A 13239-nucleotide genomic window follows, 5' to 3' on the forward strand; every position below is an offset into this window, starting at 1 on the left:
AGTTTGAGACCTGGCTGCTCTACTTCCAATACAGCTCCCTGCTAATGTACCTGGGAAAGCAGTGGATGATAGCCCAAGTGCTTGGACCCCTGCACTCATGTGGGAGATCCAGAAGAAGCTCCTGACTCCTGGCTTCAGCCTGGCTCAGCCCCAGCCATTTCGGCCATTTGGGGAGTGAACCAGCAGATGGAAGATCTCTTTCTCTGTGTGATCCTTTCTCTCTCTGTGTAACTCTTTCAAATAAATAAATATTTTTTTAAAAAATGAAACTTTTTAAAAAAAGGCCTCAGTTAAATTATTATGAGACTTTCTGTTTCCATTGAATCAATCCATTGCACAATTTACATAAATTTAGAGGGTTTAAGATTTATTTTTATTTATTTGAAAGGAAGAGTTACAGAGAGAAAGAGAGAAGGAGAGACACAAAGAGAGGTCTTCTATCTGGTGGTTCATTCCCCAAATGGCCCCAATGGCTGGGGCTGGGACAGGGCCAGGCCAAAGTCAAGAGCCAGGAGCTTCTTCCAGGTCTCCCACGTGGGTGCAAGGGCCCAGGCACTTGATTCATCTTCTGCTGCTTCTCCAGGTGCATTATCAGGGAGCTGAATCAGAAGTGGAACAGCTGGGACTCAACCCAGTGCCTATACGAGATGCCAACATTGCAGGCAGCGGCTTAACCCACTACGGTACCATGCCAGTCCCATACTGTTACTTTAACATTGTTGTGCGGCCAGCGATGCGGTGCAGTGGATTAAAACCTGAGCCTGAAGTGCCAGCATCCCATATGGGTGCCATTTGAGATCCGGCTGCCCCACATCCAATCCAGCTCTCTGCTGTGGCCTGGGAAAGCAGTGGAAGATGGCCCAAGTCCTTGGGCCTCTGAACCCACATAGGAGACCCAGAAGAAGCTCCTGGCTCCTAGCTTCAGATTGGTGCGGCTCCGGCCATTGTGGCCAATTGGGAAGTGAACCATCGGATGGAAGACCTCTCTCTCTCTCTCTGCCTCTCTTCTCTCCGTGTAACTCTGACTTTCAAATAGATAAATAAATCTTAAAAAAAAAAAAAAAGAAAAAGAGAAATAATGTTTGGGAGCAAGTTCCAAAGTCTCATTCCACCACTGAAATGACTGAAACTTTGCAATCCCATTAGGAAAAACAAAAACAAAAAATTATGGTTAGGCAATGATATGATGTGCCTAAATATAGCTTCCTTTCTGGCCTTCTGAAATCCTAAGTATCACAACCTGGCATAGAGAAAGTAAAATAATGATGAATTATATAGGTAACATAACCATAAGTATACCACCATAGATAGAGCTCAACAATACTACCTCAGATGGACAGGACATTTCTGCATAATAAGTATGTTTTTCATAATGGCGCTTTGGAGAGTAGATCTGGAACAAACTGTGCCCAGAGGTTCTGGCTTTTCCTTCAGATTTGGGAAACAAACCATAAAATGACCAGTGTTGTAGTCAATGTGATATAGTCATCTGAACATTCTTCCCAGATTTTGAACTGCTATGCCTTCGATGAGATGCTACTCTTTAAACAGCCATCTGATCACTTAATCAAATCTCACTGGCTCTGCCAGTCACTGCCAGCTCTTTCTGAGGAAGGTAGGAGACTCCTGACCCCAGGCACTGACCTGTGTCTGAAGGGAGTGGTAGTAGCTCACTCTTGCTGTGTTCTGCTCAGTCAGATCCTGTATATGAGTTTTGACAATGAGTAAACGTGGTTGTGTTCATCCCAACTGGTATCTATCTTTCTTTATTTTTATTTATAATAAAAATTTATACTAATAAATAAATTTATGATAATAAATAAAATATTATTTATTTGAAAGGCAGATGGGGCCAGCACTGTGGTACAGCAGGTTAACACCCTGGACTGAAGCGCTGGCATCCCATATGGGCGCTGGTTCAAGACCTGGCTGCTCCACTTCTAATCCAGCTCTCTGCTATGGCCTGGGAAAGCAGTGGAAGATGGCCCAAGTCCTTGGGGCCCTGCACCCATGTGGGAGACCCGGAAGAAGCTCCTGGCTCCTGGCTTTGGATTGGCACAGCTCCAGCTGTTGCGGCCAACTGGGGATTGAACCATTGGATGGAAGACCTCTCTCTCTCTCTGCCTCTCCTCTGTCTGTGTAACTCTGATTTTCAAATAAATAAGTAAAATCTTTTTTAAAGAAAGAAAGAAAGAAAGAAAGAAAGAAAGAAAGAAAGAAAGAAAGAAAGAAAGAAAGAAAGAAAGAAAGAAAGGCAGAGAGAGATTGATTTAATCCACTGTTTTACTCTACAAATGCCTGTAACAGCTGGGGCTGAGAAAGGTCAAAGCAAGGAGGCAGGAACTCAATCTGGGTCTGCCACATGATTAGCAGGGACCCAAGCACTTGAGCTATTACCTCTACCTCCCAAAGTGCATTAGCAGGAAACTGGAATTGGGGATAGAACTGGGACTCAAACACAGGCACTGCAATAGGGGATATTGTATCTCAACAACTACACTGAATGTCCACCCCTTTTTCTTTTTAATCTTTTTTTTTTTTTAAGATTTATTTATTTTACTTGAAAGTCAGAGTTACACAGAGAGACAGAGAGAGAAGGAGAGGCACGGGGTGGGGGGGGGTCTTCCATCTGCTGGTTCCCTCCCCAATTGGCTGCAACAGTCGGAGCCATGGCATCCTCCTCCGAGCCTCCCATGTGGATGCAGGGGCCCAAGGACTTGGGCCATCTTCCACTACTCCCCTATGGCATGCCGGCACTATAGGTGGCGGCTTTACCTGCTACACCACAGCACTGGCCCCTCTCTTTAATCTTTAAAAATTAGTGGGCACGGGGCCAAGGAAATGGCTTTCTTATAAAGCGTGTACTTTAGCACTAAGGAGAAGTAGCAATCATGCCTTTCACTGGTGCAACTGAACAAAAAGCAGAACAGAAAGTGACAGTAGGCAAAACAGGCAACAGAAAGCCAATCTCAAGTTGAGAAAAAGGCCCACCAGCTCCAATTTCTGAGCCCCACAATAAATGAAATAAATGAAGAAAAATGCCAAAGTGGGAATCTTAGTCCATTTCTCATTTTAACATATTAGGTAATTTATAAAAAAAAAATAGAAGCTCATTTGACTCACAGTTCTGGAAACTCAGAAGTCCAAGAGCATGGTGCCAACTCCTGGTGAGTGACTTCTTGCTCCATCAGAACATGGCTGAGGGGCCAGCGCCGTGGCTCACTTGGTTAATCCTCCTCCTGTGGTGCCGGCATCCCATATGGGTGCCAGGTTCTAGTCCCAGCTGCTCCTCTTCCAGTTCAGCTCTCTTCTGTGGCCCAGGAAGGCAGTGGAGGATGGGCCCAAGTGCTTGGGCCCCTGCACCTGCATGGGAGACCAGGAAGAAGCACCTGGTTCCTGGCTTCGGATTGGCATAATGCCGGCCATAGTGGCCATTTGGGGAGTGAACCAATGGAAGGAAGATCTTTCTCTCTCTCTCTCTCTCTCTCTCTCTCTCTCTCACTGTCTGTAACTCTACCTGTCAAATAAAAAAGAAAAAAAAATGGCTGAGGGCACCACATGGGGAGACAGAGCAATGTGTCCAGTTAGGTCTCTCTTCTTCTCATAAAGCATCTAATGTCCTCATGGGGGCCCACCTCCTTCGCCTCATATAATCCTAATTGCCTCCCCAAGGTCCCAGCTCCAAAAACCCATACATTTGGAGATTAAGTTCCTAATACATGAACTTCGGGGGGAAAACATTCAAACTATGTGACAGCTTATCAATTTATGGTATGTTTTGATCTTTAAAGTTAATAAAGTTGTAAGGTGAACAACTTCCTAACCTGTCTGTATATCTATTTAAAAACAACATTAACAGTCTAATTTGAATCTGTGACTATGAAGTCCAAGCTAACAGTTCCATTATCCACTATTCCACCCCCAGGTACCTACCCAAAAGGCCTTAACAGAAAAAAAGCATAGACAAAAACGATGAAGGAGAATAAAAAGAGAAGTGCCAAAGGGGATGGTAGGAAACAGAGGGGGAGGTGAGAGAGACAGAGACAGAGAGAGCAAGCAAGCGCACTGGAGTTCCGCAAACAGTGGCATCACTGAGTACCAATGCATGGTCCCCTTCCACTGACTTAACCTTTTTTTTTTTTTTTTTTTTTTTTGACAGGCAGAGTGGACAGTGAGAGAGAGAGAGACAGAGAGAAAGGTCTTCCTTTGCCATTGGTTCACCCTCCAATGGCCGCCGCTGCAGCCGGCGCACCGCGCTGATCCGATGGCAGGAGCCAGGATCCAGGTGCTTTTCCTGGTCTCCCATGGGGTGCAGGGCCCAAGCACCTGGGCCATCCTCCACTGCACTCCCTGGCCATAGCAGAGAGCTGGCCTGGAAGAGGGGCAACCGGGACAGAATCCGGCGCCCCGACCGGGACTAGAACCCGGTGTGCCGGCGCCGCAAGGTGGAGGATTAGCCTATTGAGCCACGGCGCCGGCCTTTGACTTAACCTTGAGAGACAACTTGGAAGACTTATTGCTCCGGAAGATGGATCTGCAATCACCTGTTAGGTGCTCACCAAGGCACCGTGCTGGGGACTAAGGGATCAGAGTCAGGCTGAGAATAAAAATGTATGTGTCTTCAAGGACATTATTATAATAGTCTTGGCACTCTGAGCAGCAAACAGGGAGGTAAATATGTCCTCGAAGAGTTAGCTTCCTAGAATGAAGGTCACTAACAGTTGTTAGCCCTGAAGGAATAGCTTCAAAGGCAAGTAACTTGGTAATTCAAAGATCACGGAGTAGATATTCACTCAGTAGGGGCCCCTGTGGTGGTACAGCAAATTAAGCACAACTCGAGACTCCAGCATCCCATTCTGGAGCGCCGGTTCAATCCCCCCAGCTGCTCCGCTTCTGATCCAGCTCCCTGCTAACGCACCCTGGGAGGCTGCAGATGATGATGAGGGCTCAAATGCTTGGGCCCCTGCCACCCACGTGGGAGGCTGGGACGGAGTTCCAGGCTCCCGGCTTCAGCCTGGCCCAGCTGCAGTCATTGAGGCCATCCGGGGTCTACTCTGCCCTTCAAATAAATCTTCTAAAAAAACAAGAAGTATATGCACAAAAGGACTTGGATGAAAGCTGTGCGCTCAAGCCCCATCTTCCTACTACGGGTAACAGTCCCCAGTCTGGCCACTATTCCTGCTGTTCAAGCGCTTTTGAGGGAGTCAGACAAGCGACTACTTCCTCGGGGCCGACACCTGGAGCTAATGTCTCCTAATGTGGGTCTTGGACTCGGGGTCTTGAGCAAAGACTAGACAGGGTAGAAGAGGTGAGCCTGTAGGTCAGCAGGGGCCTGTCGGGTATAACTGTCCTTCTTCATTCTTCGGCCTAGGCTTCAAAAGCTGTAGAAATAAGCATAATTTTCGCAGGAATTGTTGGTGGTCTGAGGTACCCTATAGTCAAAAGTCGGTGGTTCTGTGGTAACTTTTCACCATTTGAATACAGGACTCCTAACGCAAGCCTCGAGATGCACCCTCATCTTTGTCAGTACTTGATAAATTCAGCTAAATGTCGGAAACTATGACGAGAAAAAGGGAAGAGAGGGGGCTGTCCCCAGTGTAGAGATGACAGCGGCTCCGGAAGGTGAGAGCCCCGTGAGACCCCGGCAGCCGCCGCTTCGCACAGGTTACGACCCCACCCTACGCAGGCGCAAACGTGGGCAGCGGGCCAGAGCGCGAGGCGGCCGCGGGCCGGAAGCGAGGCGGTGCCTGAGCGGCGCGCGCGTGCGCGGGAGGAGGCGGAGCGCCGGGGCTGGGCTTCGGGGGAACGGGGCGGGGCGCACGCAGCATGGCGTCCAACATCTACTTGGTTCGCCAGCGGATCAGCCGGCTCGGCCAGGTGCAGCCCAGGCGGAGCCTCGGCTTCCCAGTCCCGGCCCGCCCCTCGCCTGCCAGCCGCCCCTTTCCGTCTCCGCCCCAGCGCCTCGGCCAGCGGCTCAACCGCCGCCGCCCCGCCCCGGCCCGCCCCGCGGCCGCCCGGCCCGCCTCCGAGCGCGGCCCGCCCTCCCCGCCTGCCCTTCCTCGCAGCCCGGCTGCTCGGGTCTCGTCGGTCCCCTCCTCCTCCGCCCCGCCGTCCTGACTCTTTCTCCCTCCTGTCCTCAGAGGATGTCCTCCTTCCAGATCAACCTCAACCCGCTCAAGGAGCCGCTCGGCTTCATCAAGATCCTGGAGTTGGTGAGTGCAGCCCGCGCGTCCTCGGCGGGGAGGCGTGGGAGCGGAGAGCGGCCCGGCCCGCACGGGGCCCAGGGACGGGATTGGAGTGGACGGCGAGGGAGGGCAGGGAGGCCGCGGCCCGGGCCCGCGCGGGGCGGAGGCGCGCGGCCGGCTTCGAATCGCGAGCGCCTCGGCCGCCGGGCTCCGTGGCGGAGCCGCCCCCACGCCGGAGCTCGCTTCTAGGTGCTGGCCCCGGTGAGAGCGGGAGTTCAGGTTTCTCTGCGGTTTCACTGCCCCCTGCAAAGGAAGAGAGAGTTTCCTGCCGCGGTCCAACCGAAACAGGGCGGCCGGAGCGCCCGGTGCGGGCCTTCCCGCCCGGGGCCTCGGAGGCCCGGCCGCTCGGAAGCCCCTTTCGTCCCGATCGGACGGGAGTTCAGGGCGTGATTTGAGCGAAGTTAGACCTCGGGTCGGACCAGAACGCAGCGTGTCTGTTGGGTCGGCTCAGGCGCCTACCAGACAGAGGCGGGTGGACACGGGAGTTTGTTTCAGGTACTTGCAAGCAACATCCTGCTTGGAGAGGCGGCTCGAAGGCCCTTCCTGGGAACCCTCGCAATCATTAACATCAAAGGAGACGTATTAATTCGACCTTGGCCGCGATCAGTGGCTCGGAGTTGGTGAACGCGCGGGGCGCGGCGGGCTTCCTTGAGCCCTCGAGGCCCGGCACGTGTTTGCCGTGCGGATTTTCAGTCCCGTGCCAGGCAGAAGGCAGCTGGCGGCTGTGCAGTGTGCAGCAGCTGCATCCGAAACACTCTCACGCCTTGCTTTAGTGAGAAAGTGGCCGAGAACAAGCGCTTACGTTGTCCTGCATTAAAGAGCCTGAGGAGGATGTTTTTTAAGAAGTAGCAGAGCAGCACACATCCTCTGATGAGCATTTAATTTTAGTTTTCGAACCTACCCAGTTCTTCCAAAGTTTTGCAGGGTGTTTTCTGAAAATCGAAATAATGCAGACTTCACACTTTTTGAAAGACAGGTGAATGTGTATACTAAACCTGGGTTCACACTTAAAGGTGAAGTTATTTTAGCATTTAAATATTTTTAAGTATTTTAATAAATATGTATTTTCAGAAGGAAAATATACTGTTTAAGCTAATCTAACATAAAAGTTAAGAAAAAAGTGTTACACCTGATAGATTGTTATTGAGGATTTTAAATAATGCAGATTTTTCGCTTAAATTAAGAGGCAATTGTTTAGTTTGTGCTTTTATTATGTCAGTTTTTTTTTTTTAATTGTATACTTAAAGCACTACTGATAGTTCTTTTAGTGTTCTGATGTGTTTCGTAAGAATCTGAGGAAATTATTGCACAGGAGAGCTTTTTATAAGACTGTACATTGTTAATGATGTAGTGAATATTTATTCAACAAATATTTGAGTATCATGTATCAGCACTACATTAAACACCAGCATACAAATGTGAATAAAAGGCTTTTCCTTATGGTATAGTAAGCATGAAGAACATGCAAATGAATATGAGAATGCCATATGATAAATACTGTGTAAAGGTATGTACAAAATGTACTCCAAGCTAGAGCAGCTTTCTAGGCATGAGGAGCTCACGTTCATCGGGGTGTAAAGTTGAAGAAGCAGCATAGCCCAGCTGAGAACTTAAAGTTAACTGGAGATGGGCCAGAACAGATAGGCACACTGGGAGGGAGAAGGGTCTGGTTTGGTAAGAGAGGTAGGTTTCAGAGGGCTTGCCTCCCCAGGACAACCTGAGAACCTAGGCATCGCCCTTGGGAACGTGCCTCCCTGCAGCGTACAGAATATTGGGGGTGCTCACTGGCTAGCTTCCACTTAAGCCCACATTTCCCGTCATAGGGAAAGGAGGTTCAGCCCAAGGTTTTGAGCATGTGAATATTATTAGATGTGCCTTTTAGTACTTTTCATCTTCTCAGCAGTGTGTAGAGGATGAACTGGAAGAATTGGGAGAAGGGAGATCTCTTGCTTGAGAAATTATGAGGGCCTAAAATTAGGTGCTGTGGAAATCGAGAGATTTGGGAATTAGAATTTGGAGAGTGAAGAGTAGGAAGGAATCTGAAATGATGGCCATGCTTAGTTGGAGTGGCAGTGGCATGATCCAAGAGAGGTCATTAAGAGGAAGAGGAGCAAATTTTAATAGGTTTGTGAGGATTGAAATGTATTGGGTTTGTGATCTCTTTAGATCAGGCAAGGGGGTTTCAAAAAGTTCATGGAAAATTGAATTAAAAGATAATGCAAAATTTCCATCAATATTTTGAAAAACCTCCTGTAAGTAGCTGTACCCTGTGGGCAGTTGTGTGATAGAGTTTAAAATAGAAGTTTGAGCTGGAGATTCAGCAGATACCTGCCAGGAAAGATGAGAGGAGTGGTTAGGAAGATGGAGAATAATCATATCTTGGTACCCTTACTAGAGAGAATTTATAGCAATGAGTGCTCCACAATGTTAGGTGCAGTTGAGAGATTAAGTTAGATAAGGACTAAAATGGTTTTGGTAGTCATGAAACTGATTTTAGCAAGAGCAGTTTGAGTGAAACCACAAGTGAGATTGCAGTAGTCACAATAAATGGTAAGAAAGTGAAGACAGTAGACTTCTGTTTGACTGTGAAGATGGAGAGTAGTTGTGTTGACCAAAAAACTGAGTAATTCCGCTTACAACTCAGTTACTTAAATACTTTTTCTAGAGACAACCATTATATTTTGGTATGCAACAGAAAGCTATATGTATTTCCCATTTCAATAAGAATAGACAAGGATCAGAATTTAATAAAAATAAATAATAATTTTAATGGTTCATCGAAGACATTCTTAAGTAAAACTGACTTTTTTAAACTGTGGTACTAAAATACAGTTTGGTACTATTGCTGATACCCACCAGTGCATTTGCTCAGTGTAAATGTGGACAGTGTGAAATGCAAATTGTTGTGAAAATATTTCTGACCCTTGTGGACTCCTGAAAAAGTCTTGGAAACTCTCAGGAATTCACAGATCACACATTGAACAAACTTGTTCTGATATAAGGTAAACATTGGGTACCTGAAACAGAACAGGAAATAGGGTAGGGCTATTCTCAGATCTGGGAATTTAGGGAAAAGCTTCAACCTGCTGCCAGGATTTGTGATTTAACCTGGAGCTGAGTATTTAAAGGATAGAAAGAGCTATAGCCCCTAAGCAAGACCTGTGTAGCTTAAGATCTGCTAGTTTAAGGTCTGGGTTTGTGATACTAGAATATTCTTATATGTTGGTAGTTTGGAAAGTCCCATCATAAGGTATAGTGTTTGTGGACTAGGAAAATCTGAAAGCCAAGTAGAAATGACCATAAAACCATTAGACAGGGATAGAAAGGGGACACAGGTAATCAAGTTGAACCTATATCAAATGTCCTAAAACGTTTGAAAAAAATAATTTTTACTGAAAAGCTCAGGTTATATCAGTAACATCTAGCCAGACCAACAATCAAGGTTCACTCCAAAAGACATGAAAATAATTGAGCAGTCTGAAAATGGTTTTAAAATAAATTTGCTTGTATATAGGTTCTTCAGAGATACTATACTCAGCTTAACAAATTAGAATAGTATTGACATAAAGATATTTTCAACATAGAATGGATTAAGAATTAGCAGAAACCTTCTATCTGTTTATTTCAACAGGAGCGCTAGCATTTAATTCTCATAATTCAAATTCTTAAAGGTATGGAATCATATCAGCAGGCTATTTTAGAATTTTCTATGAATGTAATTTAAAAGTAGAAGGAGGCTGGCGTTGTGTAGCAGGTAAAGCCACAATCTTCGACACTGGCCATGTCCCAGCTGTTCCACTTCCAGTCCAGCTCCCTGATAATGCACCTGGGAAAGCAGCAGAAGATGGTCCACGTACTTGGGCCCCTGCCATGCACCAATGGGAGACCCAGAAGTGGCTCCTGGCTCCTGGCTTCAGACAGGCCCAGCTCCAGCCATTGCAGGTGGAAGATGTATCTCCTTCTACATCTCTCTCTCTCCCTTTCTCTCTTTCTCTCTACTCTGCCTTTCAAATAAAGAAATTTTTTGGAAAAAAAAAAAAGTGGAGGGAGGTAGAAGAATAGAACTAAAAAAAAAAAACCTCTTTGTCACTTTGTCACTGACTTCATTGCACGATGAGAATAAGGTGAAATATTAGCGTCAGTAACAAGACATTTCAAAATTAGTCTGCAGTGAAGGCTTCAGAATTTGACTCAAATACCAGTACCTTGGCTGTTGGCATTTGATCTTATGATTGTAAAGGGAAACACAGTTTAAGTAGATGATTTGAGGTAAATGATAAAACCAAATGCAGTGAAGATCCTGCAACTGGAGGCTTGTAAACAACACCTACAAATTAGATGAATACCAGTGTTTCCCTTGGGAATGAGCAGGGCCTAGGACAAGACTGGGACTCTGGCTGTAATGTAGGTAACTCTTTGAAAATACCAGTAGTCTCCAAAATTTTTTTGGCATTCACTCCTATAATTGTAAAATTTTATGTTAGTATCTTAAGGGATAGCATTTGAGATGAATTTCACTCATAGTTTAAAATCCTTATTTTAAATACTATTCTGATAATTCTGAATGTTTTGCTACCTTCTTGTGATCCAATTAAATAGAATCCATTTTTACCTTGCTACATGGCTTCCATTGTCTCTCATGTATGCAATATTATTAGTTTGTAGTTTATTTGAACACATTTTTAAGTCACTGGTACATTTGTGAAGGTTAGTTTGGTTAAAACAAGATAATTTATTCCTTAAACTCACCTAGCCAGAAATACTCATTGTTACACATGTTACTAAAAGTGAAAGAATAGGTGAGATTATTACAGTCTGCCCTTGCAGAGGGTACCCAGCATACCATACTGACCTGTGATGCTCTGACAGCCAAGCCCAGCACTAGCTTCCATGGTATATTAATCACAAGTAAGCTTTAATTCCTTATTTAAACTAAAAGTGGATATAACCAGAAGTTTAATTTCTTCGTTTATGTCAGTTAATTGAGTACTGCAGGCTACTTTGAAGACAAGAATTCTAGAGAACTAGGTTGTAATATTACCCCTGAGGTTACAGATCTCTGCCTAAGTGTGGAAGATGCAGTAATGGTTATCTGGTGGACACAGAGATAAATGGAGCTATTTCTTTGGTAACTTGGTACTGTCATGATGAGTGTGAAGTCTTTTTGACTTCAGAAGAAGCTTGCTGTTACCCTGCCTCTACTTTCTTAGTAGTTACGATAGAATTCTGTGTCAGCAGCTTCAGTCATTCTTCATGAGGTAGGCAGGGGTGGGAAAATGATTTCAAAAGTTGCAGAGGTTGGGGGCAGGCATTTGGCGTGACTAAGTCACCACTTGGGATGCTGCATCCTGTGTGAGAGTGCCTGGGTTCCAGTCCCAGCTCCACTTCTAATTTCCACTTCATACTAATACCAACCCTGGGAGGCAGCAGATGATGGCTCAAGTGCTTAAGTGTCTGCCACCGACATGGGAGACTTGCCAGTATTGGTTTTGTATCTTCTAACTTCATCCTGGCCCAGCCACAGCTATTGTGGACATATAGAGAGTAAACCAACAGGTAGAAGATCTTTCTTGTTCTAGCTCTTCCTCCCCGACTTCTGTCCCTCTCTCTGTTTCTCAAATAAAATGAGAATAAAAATAAAAAAAATAAAAAATAAAATTTGTTTAAGGTTCTAAAGAAATACAGCTCAACATGCCTGTACTTCACATATTAGACTAGTGGTAAACTAAAGTATTCAAAGGAACTGCCCTCAAAGTATATGAATGAAAACAAGTGTTTGGATAAAATATAATAGTCTAAGTCATTGGTTACTGGCAACTTAACAGATTGTTAAGACAGTAGAGAGGGGGGCAGTCTGGAAAGCACTTACCCACTACCCTAAGTAGCATCTGTCATTCTGTTCCATCTGATTGTTGCCATTAGAGAATGTGGATTTGATGTTGCCAAATCTTCAGTTTTCCTACACATGTTCAGGAAAAGCAGGAAATCCAAATTTTCTTGTGTAGTATTCTAATAGATATTGGCAACAATTATATACCTTTTGTAAATACTAGAAAGACCCTACAAATGTGTCTGCAGGCCAGTTTTTGGCAGTAAACTACCAGTATATAACTTCAGTCTAGATCACAATGGCAGTAAAATACAGGAAAAAGTGAGATGGTTGGATAATTTACTCATAGATTATTTTGTACTTTGTTAAATATAAAATGTGTACTTTGTCCCTTTTTTCTGTATGATAAGATAAAGATAAGAATTGCTAATGTGGCTTTTTTCTTGTAACAAAAAACTTTGAAATGCTTATGTAGCATTCAAATTATGGTTTTATTAAATTATTAAAAATAATTTTTCCCTAATTAAGAAGTAGTTTAGTGAGGATTTGCTGTGTGCCAGACCTTCTGCTAGGTGGATAATGAAAATCTTGAATGATACTAGGTGCAAAATCATGACAGTCTGGCCAGAGAGGGGTAGAGGCATAGTCTTTTTTAAATTAATTTTAACTAATTATTTAATTTGTTAATTAATTAATTGATAATTTTAATTGATTTTGAAAGCATTACAAAGAGGAAGAGACAGAGAGGATCTCACATCTGCTGCTTCACTCCCCTAATAGTCACAAGAGCCAGTGCTGGGCCAGGCTGAAACCGGGGGCATCTTCCACATGAGTGGCAGGGGTCCAAACACTTGGGCCATTTTCCACTACTTTTTCCAGGTGACTAGCAGGGAGCTGGATTGGAAGCAGAGCAGCCGGAACTCAAACTGGTACCCATGGGGGATACTAGCATTGCAGGCAGCAGCTTTAACCACTTTGCCACAATGCTGACCTGAAGGCCATAATCTTAAAACAACAAGCTGCAGTGTGCCTTTCATTTGCCAACTTTTGTATTAATTTGGAAGCTCATTTTCTTTTTTCTAAATTTCTTTTATTCTTTTGAAAGATAGAATGAGAGAGGAAGAGAAATCTTCATCCACTGGTTCATTCCCCAAATGGCCACAG

The 13239-nt window shown here is 45.0% G+C and overlaps 1 protein-coding gene across 1 annotated transcript in view; it reads left to right on the forward strand.

Annotated features, from left to right (window-relative positions):
- The first annotated feature begins 5745 nt into the window (after positions 1 to 5745).
- SYPL1 (synaptophysin like 1) overlaps positions 5746 to 13239 on the forward strand; it is a 28048-nt gene continuing 20554 nt past the window's right edge. The window contains exons 1-2 of the mRNA XM_002712032.5: positions 5746 to 5877; positions 6141 to 6212. Of these exons, the coding sequence (XP_002712078.2) occupies positions 5827 to 5877; positions 6141 to 6212 (123 nt within the window). The 5' untranslated portion in view covers positions 5746 to 5826. The remainder of the gene's footprint in view (positions 5878 to 6140; positions 6213 to 13239) is intronic.

The sequence above is a fragment of the Oryctolagus cuniculus genome, chromosome 3 (assembly GCF_964237555.1).
Source record: "Oryctolagus cuniculus chromosome 3, mOryCun1.1, whole genome shotgun sequence".
Taxonomy (NCBI): domain Eukaryota; kingdom Metazoa; phylum Chordata; class Mammalia; order Lagomorpha; family Leporidae; genus Oryctolagus; species Oryctolagus cuniculus.